Here is a 21,649-nt window from a genome sequence, read left to right on the forward strand (position 1 = left end):
TTCTGCCTGGGTGGGCTGGCGATTAATGGCGGCATTCGCTCGAGCTGCACCTCCTCAGTGAACCGTGCGAGACGTCGGGCAGCTTCGCGTGGTGTGGGCGTCGCGTTGCTTGGGGTGGTGCAACCCTCTGCGGCGCTGGGTGCTCCCGCTCGTGGTGGCGTGAGTTGTGGCGGCCCCTGCACTGGCGACATCAGAGACAAGTCTGTCGTCCACTGAGCAGCCGTCGTCGGGGAACCGGTGTCCGCCACTGGTGCTTCAAACTCCTGAGGGGCTGTCGTAGCAGGCAGACACTCAGGTGTTGGTGCTCTCCTTGGCCGGCTCACGACGAGCGTGGTGGCGAGCTCCTCCAGCATCGGGTCAAAAGAGATGACCAATGCGGGAGGCCCCACACTCACGCACAACGCCAGCGCCACCGGATCTGGCTCGGGGAAGCTTAGTGCAGCAGTAGAAGTAGGGGCGTTGTCGGCGTGGTCGGCAGGCGCACTCGTGCCGATCACCTTGGACTTAGTCTTGCGTCGCCGACGTCGTCGTCGTCTCCCATCGGCGCCTACCACTGCCCCCGGTGCGGCACCCTTCGCACCGTCGCGCGGCGCGTGCTGGGAGGATGTAGGGTCGTCGCGAGTAGAGCATCGTGGCAGGTTGGCACCCACCGCCGCCGCGGTCGAAGCAGTCCTTCGCCTGCGGTCCTTGATGAGGTGCCCGAAACCGCGACAACACAGGCAACGCCGCGGCAACCGACAAGTCGCTACTCGGTGCGAGTTGGAGAGACAGTTGAAGCATCTGTCGTGAAGCTGTGCCGCGATCTTCTTGACCTGCGAAAGTTGCTTCTGGCTGGGGCGAGGCTCGGTCGAGACCGCAGCAGATCCTGTGACCTGCCGGGGGAGAATCTCACGCCACCCATCGGTGTTGGGGGCGGAGACCCGTCCACGGCGGCCGAGGCGTTGGTGGGCAGGGACACGACCATCCACCGGCTGCACAGGCAAGCCGTTCACCAGCTGCGGGCGTGGCCGGCTACGCTTCCTCCGCCTATGGCCATGTCCCTATCGGCCCCGTTGATCACCAGCACGGCCGTGCAAAGGCTCCGCTCCGCGGCGCCCCAAAACTGCGGCTGAACGAGTCTGGGGGCGCACGGGGGGCGCTGAGGCCGGCTTCGCCGGGCAACGAGCGGCCTCCAGGTATGTCGCGGGGTGGTTGTCATCGATCTCCTCCTCCTCGTCGTCCGCCCACCGCCGGCTCTTCGAACGCCCCCCCCCCCCCCCCGAGGAGCATCCGAGGAAGAACGGTGCCGCGGCCGGCGAGAGGGAGGAGCTTGAGGCGTCCAACGACGCCGTGACGGAACCCCGAGGCCCGGGCGTGGCCGCGCCGTTGCTGGCATCCAGCCCCAGCGATGGAGGGGGCGAAGCGCCAGAGGTGGCGCCCTCGGCCGTCAGCGTCGCGGCCGTGGCGGTGTCCGTGGCGGCGTCGTCATCCCCCCGGCGGCGTTGGCGCTGGTTCCACGGGAGGAGATGGCTGTGGAGACGCCGACCCGTCGGTGTGAGCCACCCCGGCGCCGGTGGAAGCCGCGCGCGTCGGAGATGGCAGTGGGGCGGGGTTCGCCGCGCCACCAGTTGAAGAGGCGGCGGTGGAACGGCTGGTGGTGGGAGCGGCCGAGCAATCGACGTGAGCTGCCCCGGCGCCGGTGGAGGCCGCGCGTGTCGGTGATGGCAGGGGGGCAGGGTTCGCAGCGCCACCAGTTGAAGAGGCCCGAGATCCGGAGCCAGCGACCGCCGGGCCGTCAGATCCGCCGGGGTGGATGCCGGGGGCGGCGGCGGCGACGTGGTGAAGAACGGCGTCACCGCGACGCCAACAGGGCAGGGCAGGGGAGGGGAAGGGGAGAGGGAGAGGGAGGCGGGGGAGGAGGAGGTGGGGGCGGGTGGGGTGGGGGCGCCAGCGCCCGGGTGGCAGCCAGCGCCGTCGGTGGCGGCGGCGGCGGGGTCAGGGCGCTAGGGTTTCCGTCGGGGTAACCTTTCCTCTCGAGCTGTCTGGTAAGTATAGACAATAGTTGAACCAAGATTTCTAAATCAATTAGCAAATTAAACAAATGGTACAACAGCTGAGAAGAAAAATATTAAGCTCGTGCTTGGTGCTACCTGAAAAAAAAATACAAACAGTACGCTATTATGTAACGGAAAAATGAAAAGAACAAATAAACAATTAAGAAATCCGCCTACCTGATCGTGCTTTGTGCTCGGATACTAATGTACTTTTAAAAAAAATGGAATTGGAATGGATGGATGGTTTTCCTCTAACTTCCTGCAGCTTATAAGTAGACGCAGACGCAGACGCAGACCCAAACGACGCCGCCACCGCAAAAGCAGCAACCTTCTTCACCGCAACCGTCGGGGTACAATTTAGATGAAATATTTGTAGTGTAATCCAGAGTGTTTTTAAGGTGTTGTATTCAGCTATTATCTAATATAATTTTTTTTTCGTCGTAAAAAAAAACCGCCAGCCATGGCGACGACGCGGATGACGATGTGGCTGCCGGCGGATCATCACGTTGAGGAGGTGGTGGCGAAGGCGACTGAGGATGACAAGAGCCGGCAGGTGGACGCCTTCGACGCTGGGAAGCCGCCGCCGTTCCGCATCGGCGACGTGCGCGCGGCGGTGCCGGAGCACTGCTGGCGCAAGAGCCCCAGGCGGTCGCTATGGTACGTGGCGCGGGACGTGGCGGTGGTGGTGGCACTGGGCGCGGCGGCCGCGGCGGCGGACAGCTGGGCGGTGTGGCCGCTGTACTGGGCGGCACAGGGGACCATGTTCTGGGCGCTCTTCGCCCTGGGACACGACTGGTACGTACGCCGTCCGTTGCTCCTCAAGGCCAGGACCAGTCATCGTGTGTTTCTTTCGTCTTTTGTTGGTTGTACGACGACGACGATGATCGATGACCATGTGTATATATATGTAATGTGTGTATTGGTGCAGTGGTCACGGGAGCTTCTCGGACAGCCGGACGCTCAACAGCGTGGTCGGTCATCTCCCCCACTCCTTCATCCTCATCCCCTACCATGGATGGTATGTTCTGCAATTCGGTCGATGGATTCCTCCCTGCTTTGCTTGTCTTGTCTTCATTCACCTCAGCACAGCCGCCTACTGTATACATACAACACCTCATCATGTAAATTAAATGTAATAAAACATAAAGAAATCCGTTGCCATGCACATATATCGACATTAGCAGGCAGGTTTAATATCTGCTTAGGTCTTGTTTAGATATGCACTTATTCATCCCAATCCACTCCGACATATATGAATTGAAGCAGATACACGTGCATTCAAACAAGGCCTTAGCTGGTCGGTCTTATTGATGGTACGTACGGTTCATGTAACATCGTCATGCATAATAGTAATAATATTTAATAATGATATAATGCACAAGCAGGAGGATCAGCCACAGAATACATCATCAGAACCACGCCCACGTCGACAGGGACGAGTCATGGCGCCCGGTCAGTCAGTACATCTCTATTGTATCTATATCAGTATAGTACGTATTGTGCTAGCTTTCCATCTTATACCATGAATGAGCAACTATCCTGGTGTTTAAACACAGAGGCTAAAGTTTAGGGGTGTCATATCGGATGTCACATCAGGGTATCACATGGGAGTGTGCGGATAGTAATTATAAAACAAATTACAGAAGTTCTCAGTAATCTGCGAGAAAAATTTATTAAGCCTAATTAATCCATTATTAGCATATGTTTACTGTAGCACCACATTGTCAAATCATTGTCTAATTAAGCTTAAAAAATTCGTTTCGCAAATTAGTCGTAATCTGTGCAATTAGTTATTTTTTAGTCTATATTTAATACTCCATGTATGTGTTCAAACATCCGATGGGATAGAGAGTACACTTTAAAGAGGAAGAACTAAACAAGGCCTATATAGCACGCAGTATTGCCAAATCTCAGCATAATTTTTTTTGCTTTGCGGGGAACGAATAGCTTCTTTGCTTTTGGCGTGAGATATATGATTGTACTATAAAATACTAGTATTTGTGTTTGAATAGATGATGCCAGTACGTGTTTTCTGAAACTCAATCGGAGCTGCTTGAAAAATGCAATTCAGCTGACGGAGGGGCAGTACCGGCAACTGAAACCACGCGCAAAGAAGATAAGATTCACGGCCCCCTTCCCGGCGCTGCTCTTATTCCCCCTCTACCTCGTACGTGTAATATAATCTGAATATAAGAATATATAATGCATGCATGGAGATGGAGCATCTCTCATCAAAATTTTCCAAATGTTAATTCAGTCTCCATGTCAACTGATGAAGAAAACAAACCGCCAATTATATAGTTGGCACTAGTAGAGAACAGATCTTTGATCCTCGGCCAAAATGAGCTCTAGTTCCGGCATTTTTTACGCTCGGGACTAGAGATACATTTAGTCCCGGTTGGTGGCTCCAACCGGGACTAAAGGTCCCTCCCAACGGCTACTGCGCCAGACAGAGGTGGCAGGGACCTTTAGTCCCGGTTGGAGCCACCAACCGGGACTAAAGGTAGACTTTTACTCCCGGTTGGTGGCTCCAACCAGGACTAAAGGTCTCTGCCACCTCTGTCTGGCGCAGTAGCCGTTGGGAGGGACCTTTAGTCCCGGTTGGAGCCACCAACCGGGACTAAAGGTCCCCCCTTTATATCCCGGCCGTCTCCTTCTTCCTCCCCGAGCCCGAGCTCATCACATTTTGAAGCTCACTGCACTAGTGTTCTTGCTTCCTCCATCCATTGTTCCTCCATCCATTCTTCGATTCCTCCGTCGATTTCTTTGATTCCTCTATCGATTCTTCAGTTGTAAAGGTTACCAATCTCATACTCTTATTTTTCATCATTGTCTTATCTCATTTTGTTCACTATATATATATATATGGTTCTTTATTGTGGTTTTTTTCATTTGTAAGCAATTTGAGCTCAAAATCACTTCAAGCTTGCATATTTACATGAAGGTAGGTTAAAGTAGCTATTAAAAACTAGCATTCACCGTTCATTTGTAGCATGCATAGCACACTTCATTGTTTAGAGATATAGAGAATTTTAGAGTTTTTTAATTTTATTTGTTTATAAAATGAGAAATTTATAGTGTATTAAAAAATGAGTATAGGGGCTAGTGCCTCCGACTGGTATGACAGATGCAATGCAAGGCCGTGCAATAGGAAGCAAATCCGTTCTCTTTTGACGATACGCCCGAACAGCCGGGCCTGACAGATTTGGTGGTTGAACGGGTCCGTCGGCCGTCGCCGTGCGACTGTACGACAAAGAACGACATCGATCGACCATAGTATTTTATTGTCCGGAGTCTGGTCCAGGGTGCAATGCAACGCAATGACAATTGACAATGCGTTGCTAGGTCAAAATATGGTCATTTCTATGGACTCCGCGACTAAATATTTTATTTTAACTTTTTATGAAATGAAAAACTTAGAAAATAGTTAGAAAATTATAGAAAATCCGTACTAGTTGAACTTGCGGACCGTGTTCAGCTCGGCGAGCATGTTCTCTGTCGAGCGGTAACGGACATCAAGGAGGAGCTTTGATTCTACGAGAGAGAGATGCAACGGTCGTGGAAGACCGTGTTCCCTTCCTCGTAGAATCGGAGCTCTTCCTTGACCAAGTACGGTGCCGTCCGGTGGGGAAATGCTCACTGAGATGATCACGTAAGCAAGGTCAACTAGTACGGATGGTTATTTATTAAAACATGTTTTTGAGCTATAAATCCTGCTGGCCGTCTTCTTCCTCCCCGATCCCGTCCGAGAGCTTAAGTTCAAATTTAAGCAGTGTTCTTGCTCTTTCTCCATCCATTCTTCGATTGCTCCATCGATTTCTTCGATTCCTCCGTCGATTCTTCGGTTCTAAAGGTTACCAACTTCATACTCTCATGTTTCATCATTGTCTTATCCCATTTTGTTCACTATATATATATATGGTTCTTTATTGTGGTTTTTTTCATTTGTAAGCAATTTGAGCTCAAAATCACTTCAAGCTTGCATATTTACATGAAGGAAGGTTAAAGTAGCTAGTTGAACTAGCGGACCGTGTTCATTTCGGCAAGCATGTTCTCTACCGAGCGGTAACGGACATCAAGGAGGAGCTTTGATTCTACAAAGGAGAGCGGCAACGGTCGTGGAAGACCGTGTTCCCTTTCTCGTAGAATCGGAGCTCTTCCGTGGCCAAGTATGGTGCCGTCCGGTGGAGAAATGCTCGCCGAGATGATCACGTAAGCAAGGTCAACTAGTACGGATGGTTATTTATTCACACGTCCCGATATCGTCGCAGTAGTCTGTCAATCACCGTACCCAAACGTAGTATATATATAAATATAAACGATAATCGATTGTTATGTGTGTACACTCCCATTCTTCTGTTAATTTGTGGAAATATCATGTGAATTACTTACCTGCCGCAGTAAAAGACGAGAACACAATGACCATTAAAAATATCATTGTTTAGAGATATAGATAATTTTATAGTTTCTTAATTTTATTTGTTTATAAAATGAGAAATTTATAGTGTATTAAAAAATGAGTATAGAGAGTAGATGGCAACTGCTTCCGGGTCCTCGGCCTCTCATGGGTTTCCAAAGTGACTTAGGCCGGGCCTCCCTCTCATTCCATGCGGCAAGTGTCGTGATGAGACGAAGATTGTGATGGAGTACCGAGTGAAGAAGGAGGGTTCCAACAAGGATCGTATCTTCTACAAGTGTCCGGATCGCAATGTGAGTTATTTTATCGTATTTAATGATTATGGTTAGTTTATACCTATTTTCATGATGATTGTGATTAAAGTTCTAATTTTTTGTTTTAATTTCAGTGGGATGGCAGTGGACGATGTTCAGGCTTCTACTGGGAAGAAGAGTATGTTGAACTCATGCAAAAATATCTTGCACAACAGGCAGATACGGCGGCTAATGAGGCAGTGATCTAGCCAAAGAAGCCCAAAGATGTTGCACAATCGGGGGATCTATCTGTTTTAGTTGAGATTGGTCGCGAAATCCTTGTGCTCCTGAAATGTATTTTAGCTTTAGTTCTTTTAGTGGTAGTTTGGATTGTCTACATTGTAGCGATGCTTTCATAAATTTGTACCTTTTGTGGTGGCACGCATGTTGTATAAATAATTAATTATGATCTAGGTTTTAATATGGTATTTATGTCATGTAATGCAGATGAGCCGGCATTGGATGTACAATGCTGATCGCCGCTCCCAAGAGTTCATTGACGGCGTGCATTCTTTGTTATGTGCGGCCGAGGCAAACAAACGTGACGGTTTCATGTGCTGCCCATGTGCCATATGTAATAATACGGTGGAATATCCTTGCTCAAGGACTCTTTATTCACACTTGTTCAAGTCAAGTTTCATGCCAAACTATATTTGTTGGACGAAGCACGAAGAAACCGACGTTGTAATGGGTGTGTATGGAAAGCATAAGGACACATTTGAAGCACGACAGGACCTGCGTTGTTTGAGAGAAAGAGACAACCTGCATCCAGAGAAGACAGATGATGGACGCCATTACCTACATCCTGCCAGCTACACTCTAAGCAAAGAGGAGAAGGAAATCATATTTGAATGCTTAAACAACATCAAGGTACCATCTGGATTCTCCTCGAATATAAAGGGTATTATAAATATGCCAGAGAAGAAATTTTGTAACTTAAAGTCCCATGACTGTCATGTTCTCATGACGCAATTACTTCCAGTTGCATTAAGAGGAATTCTACCTCCAAATGTACGTCTAGCCACCGTGAAGCTATGTGCATTCCTTAATGCAATTTCTCAGAAGGCAATTGATCCAACTGATCTAGCTAAACTACAGAATGGTGTGGTTCAATGTCTCGTCAGCTTTGAGTTGGTGTTCCCTCCTTCCTTCTTTGATATCATGACACACCTCCTAGTTCACCTAGTCAAGGAGATTTTCATTCTCGGTCCTGTGTTCCTACACAACATGTTCCCCATAGAGAGATTCATGGGAGTCCTGAAGAAATATGTTCACAACCATGCTCGCCCAGAAGGAAGCATCGCTAAGGGCTATGGAACAGAAGAGGTCATTGAGTTCTGTGTTGACTTTATTCCCGACCTTGACTCGATTGGTGTTCCTGAATCGAGACATGAGGGGAGACTAAGCGAAAAGGGGACACTAGGGAGGAAAACATATATTGGTACGGAGGATGATTATTTCAATAAAGCGCACTACACAGTTCTACAGAACTCCTCTTTGGTAGATCCGTATATTGAGACACACAAGGATCTCTTACGATCCGAGTTTCCAGGGAAGATTGAAGCTTGGATTACGCGTAAGCACATGGAAACTTTCGGCGGTTGGTTGCGAAAAAAATGTCAAGGTGATGAGAGCATCCATGAGCAACTGTATTTATTGGCTATGCAACCATCATGGTATATCGTCACATACAAAGGGTACGAGATAAATGGGAACATATTCTACACAGTAGCCCAAGATAAAAGGAGTACCAACTAAAATAGTAGTGTTCGCATAGATGCCACAGACCCGAATGGGAATAAGCAGACATATTATGGACGCATAGATGAAATATGGGAACTAGAATATGCACCTACTTTGAAGATCCCATTGTTCAAGTGCTAATGGGTCAAGGTGACTGGAGGCGGGGTAACAGTAGACAACGAGTATGGAATGACAACAGTAGACCTTAGTAATATTGGGTACAAAGACGAACTATTCGTCCTTGCCAAGGATGTGAATCATGTGTTCTATGTCAATGATATGTCTACCAAACCAAAAAGAGGGAAAAACGATAATGACTCAACCAAAGAGCCAAAGCGCCACATAGTTCTTTCAGGGAAAAGAGTCATCGTGGGAATTGAGGACAAGTTGGACATGTCAGAAGATTATGAAAAGGATGACCGAATTCCGCCCTTCAAAGTGAACAAAGACCTTAGCATCTTGGTAAATGATGAGGACACTCCATGGTTACGACGCGATCATAACCAAGGGACATACGTAAAGAAGAAGTTCACTGCTGTGCCCACTTGATGATATAGTGATTTAATGTAGTGTGTGTTTGAGATATTATGTAATAATTGTGAATTCAAATGTTTATTATGTCGTGTTTCAAATTAAATCATTGTTTGATTTGGTGGGATTTCTCTCTCGAAAAGTTAAATTAGGATATTGAGTGATGAAAAATTAAAATATTAACGTTAAAATGATGTGAAAACAAATTTCCTGTCCAAAACCAATAGTTTTAATAATTTTAATTAAACACTACATTTTTGCATTAACGAAATAATAAATATTAGTTACATTATGTTTTATAATTATAACAAAAAATTAAAAAAATTAGGTTATAGATTTTTCCTATGTGCAATAAAGAAAGAAAATCCATATTTTTAACAAAATAATTTTATGCCTTTTATTTAATTTACTATGTATTTAACAAGACTATTGCATTTCTATTAAAAAATTTGCTTAAACAGGCGGGAAATGAAACTGCAGCCCACCTTTACTCCCGGGTGGGAAGCCCACCCGGGAGTAAAGGTGGGCTGCAGTTTCATGGCCCGCCAAAAAAACCTTTGCTCCCGGTGCGTGTTACCAACCGGGAGTAAAGGTATACCTTTACTCTTGGTTGGTAACACGCACCGGGAGTAAAGGACCTTTACTCCCGGTGGGGGGATGGCACCGGGAGTAAAGGGGTGTGGCATATATATACCAGTGCCATCTTCTTCATTGTGTTCTTCGCCGATTCCTCTCCCCCTACGCCCACGCCACCCGGCCCGCCACACCGAGGACGCCGCCGCCACCCCGCCCGATGCCGGTCGTTGCCACCGCCTCGCGCGCGTCCGCGGTCCCCACGCCACCCCACGCGCCAACGACCTCGCGGCGCCAGCTGCTGCCCACCCCGGCCTGACGTGTGGGCCACACCGTACCCTCCAGCGCGTTGATACGGCGCGACGACAAGGCCGCCAACACGCGCGGCTTCCTCTCCTCCATTCCCGAGGTACGTACATACGTTCTATGATGTCAATGATTCTCTGCGACCGTCGTATGTGCGTGCTTGGTGGTTCGTAAGTTTGTTCATGATTTGGCGATCTTGAACAATGCGGTGGCGGCGCTGATGTCGGGCGATCTTGAACAATTAGGGGAAGGGGTGCTTAGCTAGCTAGCTGCAGATCTGACATCGATCCTAGGTATAAGTTTCATGGCTAATTAATTCGTACGTGTATGTGTGTTGTTAAAATTTTATTTTATAAATGGAAAGATCAAAGGTGGAAGTTTGTTGCAATTTAAAATGGAAGGTAGTTCGATGGCATCTCAAAATGCGTGGCATCTACTTAAAGAGCTAGCGAAATGGAATCGGAGTTCTCTTATGTGACCCAGCTGGGCTGCTTGAGTTATTATATATTGTTACAGTACATAACTGGTACAACAATGTACAGTTGGGGTGTAATGGCATGGAATACTGGATAGTTGGACCACAAGTTAGGGCCCCTTCAATTAGTCAGGAATGGAGCTGGGAATTATTCCGGCTTACCAACATTATACAAATTAGTGAACCATTTCGACCGAGTACTCCCGGCTGGTGGCTAGCATATGTATACGGCCCCTGGTATATAAGCGCCATGCGTTTCTATGTATACGGCGGAGCACCACCGCCCTCGTTCGCCCTAGGGTTTAGGGTTTATACGGCGGAGCACCGCCGCCCTCGTTCGCCCTAGGGTTTAGGGTTTATACGGCGGAGCACCGCCGCCCTCATTCACCCATGTGTACAAACATATATACGGCAGAGTGGAGCACCGGCACTCAAGTCACACCGCCCTCTCTCACGGCCTAGTCGATCAACATTCGTATTATCGTTATCGTTAACGCTAAACAATCACACTAGGGCGAATTGCGTCGGTGACTAGGGTGAACCGCATTGTTGATGTCACCGACGTGGTTCGCCCTAGTCACCGACGCAATTCGCCCTCGACCGTTTATGTATAGCCCTAATTCGCCCTAGTACCGACGCAGTTCGCCCTAGTGTGGCGAATTGTGTCCGTGACCGAGGGGCAAGATTTAATAATGCATATTGTTCATAGATTTTATGCATGTAAGCAAAGATTTGACGTACTATATATTGGTTTTGTTTTTTGAAGCTAGATGGCTGACCCGAGAAACATGGATGAGGAGGAGTTGATGATGAATTTGATCAACACTGGCACTAAAGTTGCCGGCGATGATGGTGCTAAAAATAACGTGCAAGAGGATGCAGATGACGGGAGTCAGTACTTAGCTCTTGAACAAAATGAGCAACAAGATATTGGCCAAGTATATATTTTTTATTATTAGCTATATATATTATCATATGTCTTATGTGTGCTCATGACATTAAAAATAATGTTTATGTTTTGTAGCCCTTTGGATCGACATCAACAACTACAACGAAGAGTAAAAATGTTCGAGGTCCCAAAAAGCCATTGGAGGGCCGCTTCATCATCCCGGAGTTCAATGTGGATACAGGCGAACCGGGGGGCCAAATAAAACGAAATTCGTGCACCACTGTGGTTACCTTGTACGGGACCGGCTCTCGATCAGTACCCGCGAATGGAAGAAGAAGACCAATGCTCCTCATATTAGTTTTGTCTCCAATCGTGACAAGACGTTAATTTGGAAAGATGTCTTGGTACATTTCACGCTCCAAACAGATGATTATGATGATATAATAGATAGTGATGAATTGAAGGAGCGAGTTAGGGATTGGGCAATGAAGAAGATGGCCACCCAGTTTCAGACTTGGAAGAAACACCTATATACGACGTATGTCAAGAAGAACATAGCACCAGATTTCACTGTCCCAGACCCGATCTCAAAGCAGAGGCCCTATTGGGATGAGTTTGTATAGTATAAGACGTCGGAAGAGGGTGTGAGTCGGGTGATAAAGAACCAACGTAATGCCCAACAGAAGACATACCACCATAACTTGGGATCAGGTGGCTACCCGACTGCCATTAAGAAGTGAAACAAAATGGAAGCAGACCTTCTTGCCAAGGGTATCACACCAGAATCACTCGAGTGGGGAGAGCGTGCAAAGAATTGGTTTTTCGCTCATGGGGGAACACTAGACCAGGAGACAGGGAAGTGCGTTTATGGCGCAAGACTGCAAGAAGCAGCAGAAAGATTGTTTTATGCTCAGAGAGCTACTGCTAGTGGTGCGTTCAGGCCCAACAGAGAGAAGGATGAACTGACATACGCCATTGGGACTATTGAACACGGTGGCCAAACTAGAGGCAAAGGAAGTGTCTCGTGGGAGCATGGATTCCCTCAGGACAGACCTTCCTACAGAAGCCTCCAGAGAAAGAAGGAAGAAGAGGCACAGCGGCTCCAGAGGTTGGAGGAAGCGGTGCGTGAAGCACAGGAGCGGGAAAAAAACCTTGAAGTGAGAATGCAGGAGGAAATCAGAAGGCAAGTGCAAATAGCAGTGAGTCCAAGCAAGCAGGCATCAGAGCCAGGAATCAACATTAGCCAATCTGTTCGGTTGAAAAGCAGTTGCGCTTCCACGGAGATACCAAATCAAGGGGACATAGGACTGTGCTTCCCTGTGGATGACGTCACTGAATCTTGTACATTGTGTGAGCTACACATTCCGAAGGGGAATTCCACAATCAAGGTGGCTATCGGTCTTATTAATCCTATCAACCAAACCAAGACACCAAGGATTCATGGGAATATAATCCAAGAAGGATATGCTACCATCTTGGTAGATAAAGCTGAAAAAGGTTTTAGTGATTTGCCTCTTGACATTCCTGGAGGTGATGGCGAGAAGACTCTAGGAGAAGCAGAGAAGACATTCATTCTATGGCGCAAGCGCTACATCATCATTCCCGGGATGTCGCCTCCACCTCCTCCTGAACTACCTCACCATAGGTGCGGATGAAAATACTACATCATTAATTTATATTGGCTTAAATAATTAACAATCTGCTCATAATAATATGTCATTCCTTTTTTTGTAGCAGATCCTCCCCCAACCTAAATCCAATTGTTCAATCGCCAGATCATCACAGTGCTCTATACGATGACAATGTGTTGGAAGGCGAGGCTGCATCCACACCATCTCCAAGGAGGTCTCCAACGCCGCAGCCGCCACCTCCAAGGAGGTCTCCAACGCCGCTGCCACCACCTCCAAGGAGGTCTCCAACGCCTCCCCCACCCCGCCTACCAAGAAGCCAAGTACTAGCAAGAGGCCAGCCCCGCAAATGAAGAACCAGTCCCCGCCGGCAAAGAAAGCCACCGTGAAACCAAGGGCTATTCCCAAAATAATATCTGAAGAGAAGGAAGAAGTAACTGATGCATATAAAAAAGATATGTCCAGATTCTATGATAAACTTAAAAAGGATCAAGAAGCAAGGAAAAACCCGTAGAAACCGTACTTCTTCGTAGCTCCAAATATTCTAAGAAAAAAGGTGGCTTCTTACCAGCAACAACAACGGGAATCTCGTAAGCCGTCCAAATCAATGTTAACGGACTATGACCGCACACTCACCATGTCAATTGAGGCGGCACAGAAAAAGAAGCGGACAGGGAAAGGAGTTGCACAACTCAGACAACAATCGCACCAATCAGTCCCCCCGCTAGTTGTTGGTAATGAATATGGTTCGAATTTAGGATTAATGCATCAGGCAAATATACCTCTGGATGTCGATTTGGATCACCTTGGTGAATTTATTGAAGAGACTGGTCTCGACCTTTACCAGATGTTTGGTGATGGAAACATTGAGAGTGCGGCGGAGGTTGATATTTGGAAGAAAAAATTTGTACTAGGCCAGAGTCTATACAACCCTCAAGCCTTATGTGATTTGGGGACGCAAATGTACCTGCTAAACAAGTGGTACATGCAGGCGTCTACCGGTGGAGACTTCTACGTTGGTATCAGAATTAGAGACGAACATTGGTTCCGTGGCGATGATGTTATGTATGTTGACTTTGAAGAATTTCATCAACTATGCCACCTGACCTCTCTAGACAAAGTTATCATTAGCTGCTATTGCCTATAAGTAATAATTCTTTCGATCTATTATTAAACTCATTATATGTCTGTATATGCATATAAATTATCCTAACAAGTACTATATTGTTAACACTGGATTTTGGTCGATTCTGGAGGATGACAGGTGGACCCGCATGCGGGAAGAAGGGTATTCGGCAAACAAAACAAGCGGTCGGCTAAATGCTTGTGCGGTCGGTTACTCCAGAAGGCGGTGACTCCATTCGGGAAAATAGAAGATGGCAGGCAAGGCCAATCAAAAAGATGAAAGTTGTAATAATAAAGGACTCTGGGAGTTTAGGGTAAGGAATCGTAAGTTTCCAAGTTTGTTTAGAAGTTCCTTTGTAAATCGTAGTCTTCTAGGACTCGTGTTTTGTCTAGGGTATAAATATTGACCCTCGACCATTGTAATAGGGGTTCACAACCAAATCAATACAACCGGCCCTGTGCCAACTTTCGAGTCCTTTTGTCGTGTCGTCGAGTTCTTCGAGAGGAGTCATCGATCCGTCGACCTCCGTAAGTTCCGACAACCTTGTTATCATGTTTAGTATCATGCGGTGGATTTAGACGTGATGCAAGTAGTCTTGTTTGTTTTCAATGATCGTGCGGCGGATCTTTGCTTGACAATCAAGAAGTCTTTGCTTGTGCTTTGTTATTGAGTAGATACCGTGCGGCAGGCGTTTGCTCAATATGCTTAGTGAAAGCAAGACAGTTATCGGCTCTATTAGATACGGCAAAATCTAAATAGATTCATTAAGTTACCCTATGTTGCATGTTTTAAATATTTCATATATTTGTAACACACTTTCTGCCCAACCTAGATTGATATTATTCGGCCCTCTCTTGTGGTTTTATTCGTGCTTCAATGATCATTACTGTCATATTACCTCTGCAAATAGATAACATGCTCATAATGGCTGAATTATTTTAATCTAGATTGTTACATGTTGTGGGTTCATGCATGATAATTACGTTTAAGCTTTGACGGAACTAGGTGTCGTGCGGCAGATGCAGGTTTTAGATTAGTTTAATCGTGTTTATTTGCACGTTCCTTCTTCATGGATCCAAATTCGGCTGGATTGCTGAGCTTGGTTATGCATTAATTCATAATTAATTTCACTTGTTCAAACATGTCTTCCCATGCACATGCATTCGGCAATCGGATCTTTACGTGTGTTCATCTTATGATTAGCTGAATGGTTTATAAACTTGTTGGCAGACAGCTTCCTATAGCTGTATGTCGTTGTAAGTGGCTTCAGGGCCGTATATATGGAACTGTCTGGTCTCACCTGACATGTTCCGGTCTGGCATTTAACTGTTTATCCCTTATTAGTTCTTTCAGGTCAAACTGACTGGCACGCTTTCGGGTCACGAAGCACCCGGGAACCCGATTGAAGCCACGCTTTCCGGCTTGCTGTGTGTGAGGCACAGTGCGTCACATTTTGTGTCAACACACTTTTTGGCACGCCCGGTGGGACAATCTGTTAGTTTAAGATGGCGTCTGAGATCAACAATGATCATGTTCTGGACGTGAGCATGGCAGAATTGCCAGATAATTACAGAGATTTAGTGCTACAAGCATGTGAGCAATACCAACGGAAGTGTTTGATGTCTTTTTCCAAAAACAAGAGCAATAAAGTGTTTCAAAAGCAGTCAATGCCAAGGGTTCTTCTTCCGCATCAAACTGATTACACGGAAGAGGAGGATGCTCAGAAGATGGCAGCCCTGGTCTATAAAGCTATGGGAGAAACCATGACAAACCATCACATAGCTTTTCTGAATACCTTTCGAGCAATCATGATTAGTACTTTTGGTCCAATGGTTGATAAATACTTTGAAGAAAATGTTGGACCACTCAGTGGACCGACGCTTTTCAATGTTCCAAAGCATCAGGAGAATCCTGTTGGAAAAGAAGTAGCGTCGCCTTCGAATATAGGTGGATTGACTCACACTAAAAAGCAATCACATCCCACCTATGGCCAGGTGACATTTGGTACCACAGGAGAAGTGCCACCTTCAGCTTATAGAGTTTCTCCAACATCAAACAGATTGCAGAAGAATATGTATGGAGATGGGTATCAAGAATTTACTGATTACAGTGCTATCAATGCTGTGCCAAATCCAGGGTATAGGAGTGTTTCAGGATTGCCTTCTGGAGTGCAAGTACAAGGAAATCAGGATTCAGGCATTGATGTTTTGATGCACAGGATGGCTGACATGATGCAGAATCAGTTCGGTTTGAAGCCAAAAAATCAATCCTATTCATACAAGTCTCCTTATCCAGAGTGGTACAACAGAGTGGCGTTACCTCCAAGGGTGAAGCCTCCAACAGATTTGACCAAGTTTTCTAGTCAAGATGATACTAGTACCATAGAGCACGTCAGTCGGTACTTGATGCAGCTTGGAGAAGCTGCTTCAGATGAAGCTTGGAGGATTCGATATTTTCATTTGTCTCTTACAGGACCAGCTTTCACGTGGTTCACGTCTTTGCCAGCTCATTCCATTGGTACGTGGGCAGAGCTAGAGCAGAAGTTTCATTCATATTTCTACACGGGTACTAATGAGAAAAAGTTGGTTGATCTCATGAGTCTGAGGATGAGAACAAATGAGACACCATTGGAATATCTTCGCAGATTTAGGGAGACCAAGAATATGTGTTATTCTCTGAATTTACCAGATGATCAACTACCTGGAATGGCTATAGCAGGAATGTTGCCGAATATCAGGGAAAAGTTGTTCGGCATGGAGTTTGATGATCTTGGCCAACTTGCGCAGCGTTTAGCAGCTATGAGTAATCAGGCCCAAGGATTCAAGAGAGACAATCGCTTTTAGAAGAACAATGCCACTAATGAGGTGTATCAAGGTTTTCTGGAGGAAGCGACTGAGTATATTGATGAAGATGAGATAGCTGCGGCTGAGTTGAATTGGGCAAAGGAACCCACTCAAGTTAGTCAACGCTGGTTGAAACAACAAAAGGGAACCTATGATTTTGATGTTACTAAGGCAGACATGCTTTTTGCATTGTTGATAAAGGAAGGACGCATCAAACTGCCAGAAGGACATCCCATGCTACGTCCTGAAGGAGTGAAAGACAAAAAGTATTGTGGTTTCCATAACACTACTTCTCACTCTATCAATGATTGCCGGGTGTTCAGAATCCAAATCCAGAAAGCTATCCAAGAGGGACATTTGAAGTTTGATGGCAAGATGAAAATTGATGATCAGCCTTTTCCACAAAATATGATTTCTTTCTCTGTGAATATGGTCTCTGCCAATGATCTCAGAGGTAAAGGCAAGATGAAGGTGTTGACTTCTGATAGAGCAAAGGAAAGTGGTGCTGTTGACCCAGATCGGCAAGTCACCAGTAGAGAACTGCAGCAACAAGTTCGGTTTCAGAATAGCCGAACCGAGAGAGGTCAAACTTCCAAACCCAGAGTTACATCACGTATTTTGCTAAACAAGTGGCAAAGAGAACAAGAGAAGGAATACTATAAGAAGCAATGGTTTATTGAAGAATGCCGGAGGTATGAGGAAGAGGTATACCGAAGGGAGCAAGAAGAATACATGACAGAACAGGAGCAGTCTCATTGGGGTTGTTCATTCTTTAGGCATTGTTGGAATGAAGGCTTGAGGTTGCCTGCAAGAAATAATTGTCCGGAGTGTAGTGCTCAGTACTCCGAGTATAGGCAATCTCGAGTCAACCGCCGTCCCATCTACGAAAGACTTGGAAAGAAGGTTCCTGAAGATGATCGGCGCTTAAAAATAGATGATTTTGAGAATCAGCAAAGGAAAAGATTTGCGGGTCAAGGTTGGATTCATGATAGAGTGCAGGATAAAGAAGTTGATTCCTATAGATACGTATGGCAAAAAGGACAGTGGTGTCCTCCAGGCCTGAGGAAAAGTCAGAAAAGAAGGATTCAACGACTGAGGAATAGGGAGTTGGAACAGGAAGTTACCGAAGCAAAGCAAATATGGCGTCCTAAAAAGAAGCCTAATGGATGTGGTCCTTCGGCTGATGCTTGCATGGCTTTCTTCCTCCCATTAGAGTTTATAGCTCCCGAAAGCCAATATGTCCAAGAAGAGGTGTACTCTGATTTTGATGAAAGTGAATGTCAGGATTTGATGGCCCGGCTTGTATTAACACAGCAGGCTGTTTTTGACAAACCAATCAAGAATCGTCACTTGAGACCACTCTATTTAAAGGGATATGTCAATGGCAAGCCTTTAACTAAGATGTTTGTTGATGGAGGGGCTGCTATCAATATCATGCCTTATACTACCTTCAGAAAGCTTGGGATGACTAATGAAGAATTGTTGAAAACTGACATGGTGCTTAGGGACTTTGCTGGCAACCCTTCTGATACCCGAGGTGCTATCCATGTCGAGCTGACTATTGGGTCTAAAACTCTGATTACTACCTTTTTTGTCATTGATGGCAAGGGGACATATAGTCTACTCTTGGGCAGAGATTGGATCCATGCTAATTGCTGCATTCCTTCGACCATGCATCAAATTCTCATTCAATGGATTGGAGATGATGTTGAAGTTGTGCATGCTGACGATTCGGTAAGTGTTGCTGCCACAGAGTCTACCTACTGGGAATATGAAGGCGTCGATTGTTTCTCTGGAAAACTGTGGAAAGAAGGTCCTGTAAATGTTTTCAGCGAGGGCCAGCAGCCGATCCAAGCAGTCGGCTCTCATAGTAATTTTTAATGGGAAATCCTGTCGATGGCAACAAAGGAAAGTTGGGACGTGGTTTTATGTCGGCTGATAAGTTGGAAGAAATTGATGTTAGTGATGGTTCTAAGCCAAGGCCGATGTATATTAGTGCAAAGTTAGACCCAGAATATAAATCAAAGTTGATAGACCTATTGAAAGAGTTTAAAGATTGTTTTGCTTGGGATTATACGGAAATGCCTGGATTGGATCGTTCCATTGTTGAGCATCGATTACCCATTAAACCTGGATTTTGTCCTTACAAACAACCTCCACGGAAGATATACAAAGAGGAGGTATTGGCCGATGTGAAGAAGGAGGTTGAAAGATTAATAGAAGCAAACTTCATTCGGCCCTGCAAGTATGCAGAGTGGATTTCAAATATAGTACCGGTATACAAGAAAAATGGAAAAATGAGGGTTTGCATAGATTTCAGAAATCTTAATAAGGCCACTCCCATGGATGGTTACCCAATGCCAGTTGCCGATTTACTAGTAGATGCAGCAGCAGGTTATGAAGTCATTAGTTTTATGGATGGTAATGCTGGCTATAATCAAATTTTTATGGCAATGGAAGATATTTCAAAAACAGCCTTCAGATGTCCTGGTCATATTGGTTTGTTTGAATGGATAGTCATGACATTTGGGTTAAAGAATGCCGGTGCAACTTATTAAAGAGCTATGAATTATATTTTCACGAGCTGATCGGCAAGATTGTAGAGATCTACATCGATGATGTAGTGGTCAAGTCTAGAAACCGTGAAGGACATTTAGCCGATTTAAGAAAGACTCTGGAGTGCACAAGAAAGCATGGCTTGAAGATGAATCCAAACAAATGTGCCTTTGGAGTTTCGGCTGGTGAGTTTTTGGGATTTTTAGTTCATAAAGGAGGAATTGAAGTTGGGAAAAAGAGCATGGAAGCAATAGACAAAGTTGTGCCGCCAACCAATCTCACAGAATTGCAATCATTGTTAGGCAAAATCAACTTTGTAAGAAGATTCATATCCAATCTATCAGAGAGAGTTTTACCCTTTTCTCCTTTATTAAGGCTCAAGAAGGATCAAAAATTTGTATGGGGTGACATACAACAAAAGGCTTTTGATGAGATCAAGCAATATATGAAAGCACCACCTGTGCTGGTACCTCCACAACTTGACAAGCCTTTTAAGTTGTATGTGGCGGCCGATAGCCTAACGATAGGATCGGCCCTTATGCAAGAATTTGAAGGAAAAGAAAGAATCATAGCTTATATTAGCCGAAAGCTGCTAGACCCGGAAACAAGGTATTCGGCTACAGAAAAACTTTGCGTGTGTGTGTATTACTCATGTACCAAATTTCGGCACTATTTGTTGAATGCCGAATGCGTGATAGTTTCTAGTTTTGATGTAATCAAACATATGCTATCGATGCCAATTTTGAATGGAAGAATTGGCAAATGGATTTTAGCATTGTCAGAATTTAATTTAAGGTATGAATCGGCAAAGGCGGTAAAGGGTCAAATTATTGCCGATTTTATTACCCAACATCGGGATCTTTCTGTTGAGGCGATAAGCATTGTGCCTTGGGCCTTGTTCTTCGATGGATCATCTTGTAACAAAGGTGGTGGAGCTGGTATTCTCTTGATTTCCCCACAAGGAAAAACTTTTGAGTATGCGGTTCCTATTGAATTTCATGTTACTAATAATCAGGCAGAGTACGAAGCGTTGCTTAGAGGGCTTCAGCTTCTTATAGAAGTAAAGGCCGTTGCTGTTGAAATCTTTGGGGATTCTGAGTTGGTGATTAATCAACTGAGTGGTCAGTATGAATGCAAGAACAATGTGTTAAGAGAATATTATGAGGAGTGTAGAGAACTTTTGAAGAATTTTCTGGTAGTAACCTTGCATCATATCCCTAGAGAGTATAATGAAGAAGCAAATAAGTTAGCTCAAGCTGCTTCTGGATATCGAGAGAGTCGGGAAGTTTTTGCTATAGAAGAAGGTGTTTTAAATACTGATCAAGTAGATGATGATTGGAGATACGAAATTACCAATTATCTGAAAGATCCATCTCAAAAAGTTTCCCAAAAACTCAGATACAAAGCTCTCAAATTTGTGTTCTTTGATAATCAGTTATATTACAAGTCCATCGATGGAGTATTGCTCAAATGTTTAAGTCAAGAAGAGGCCAAGAAAGTGATGTATGAGGTTCACGAAGGATTGTGTGGTGCACACCAGTTAGCTTATCGGATGAAGTGGATAATTAGGAGAACTGGTTATTTTTGGCCGACTATGTTGGAGGATTGTTTTGAATATTACAAAGGGTGTCACAATTGTCAAAGATTCGGCAATATTCAAAAAGTTCCAGCATCTGCTATGAATCCCATAATCAAGCCTTGGCCGTTCAGAGGATGGGGTGTAGATTTAATTGGTCAGATCAATCCTCCTTCTAGTAAGGGACACAAATTTGTACTCTTGGCCACGGATTATTTCACCAAGTGGGTTGAAGCTATCCCTTTGAAGAAGGTAACGTCAGAGAATATGATCAGTTTTGTTAAGGAACATATAATTCACAGATTCGGGATTCCTCAAACTATAACAACTGATCAAGGAACTCAGTTTACTTCTTCAGAATTCTATGATTTTGCCAAAGATATGGGGATTAAGTTATATAGTTCTTCTCCTTATTATGCACAAGCTAATGGTCAGGCAGAAGCATCAAATAAGGTTATGATTAAAATCATCCAGAAGAAGATTGATGAAAAACCAAGGAGATGGCACTTGGTTCTTAATGAAGCATTGTGGGCTTACCGAATGGCTTGTCATGGGTCCACTCAAACGTCTCCCTATGAACTGGTTTATGGGCATCATGCTGTACTACCATGGGAATTACGGTAAGGTTCAAGGCGAGTTGTGTTATAGAAAGAATTGGTA

The 21,649-nt window shown here is 45.4% G+C and overlaps 1 protein-coding gene across 1 annotated transcript; it reads left to right on the forward strand.

The window, feature by feature from the left end:
• The first annotated feature begins 2,493 nt into the window (after window positions 1-2,493).
• LOC136502947 (probable fatty acid desaturase DES1) lies at window positions 2,494-4,215 on the forward strand. The gene is made up of 4 exons (XM_066498191.1): window positions 2,494-2,828; window positions 2,962-3,051; window positions 3,419-3,485; window positions 4,105-4,215. Exons 1-4 carry the CDS (start codon window positions 2,494-2,496, stop codon window positions 4,213-4,215), a joined length of 603 nt encoding a protein of 200 aa, XP_066354288.1.
• The last annotated feature ends 17,434 nt before the right edge of the window (window positions 4,216-21,649 follow it).

This window comes from Miscanthus floridulus, chromosome 14, assembly GCF_019320115.1.
Source record: "Miscanthus floridulus cultivar M001 chromosome 14, ASM1932011v1, whole genome shotgun sequence".
Lineage (NCBI taxonomy): Eukaryota > Viridiplantae > Streptophyta > Magnoliopsida > Poales > Poaceae > Miscanthus > Miscanthus floridulus.

Excerpts from the sequence above, each read along its gene's own strand:
- LOC136502947 (XM_066498191.1), top strand. The coding sequence starts at position 2,494 with ATGGCGACGACGCGGATGACGATGTGGCTGCCGGCGGATCATCACGTT. Across the intron at positions 2,829-2,961 it reads TTCGCCCTGGGACACGACTG|TGGTCACGGGAGCTTCTCGG; the intron begins GTACGTACGCCG and ends GTATTGGTGCAG. Across the intron at positions 3,486-4,104 it reads GGGACGAGTCATGGCGCCCG|CTGACGGAGGGGCAGTACCG; the intron begins GTCAGTCAGTAC and ends AATGCAATTCAG.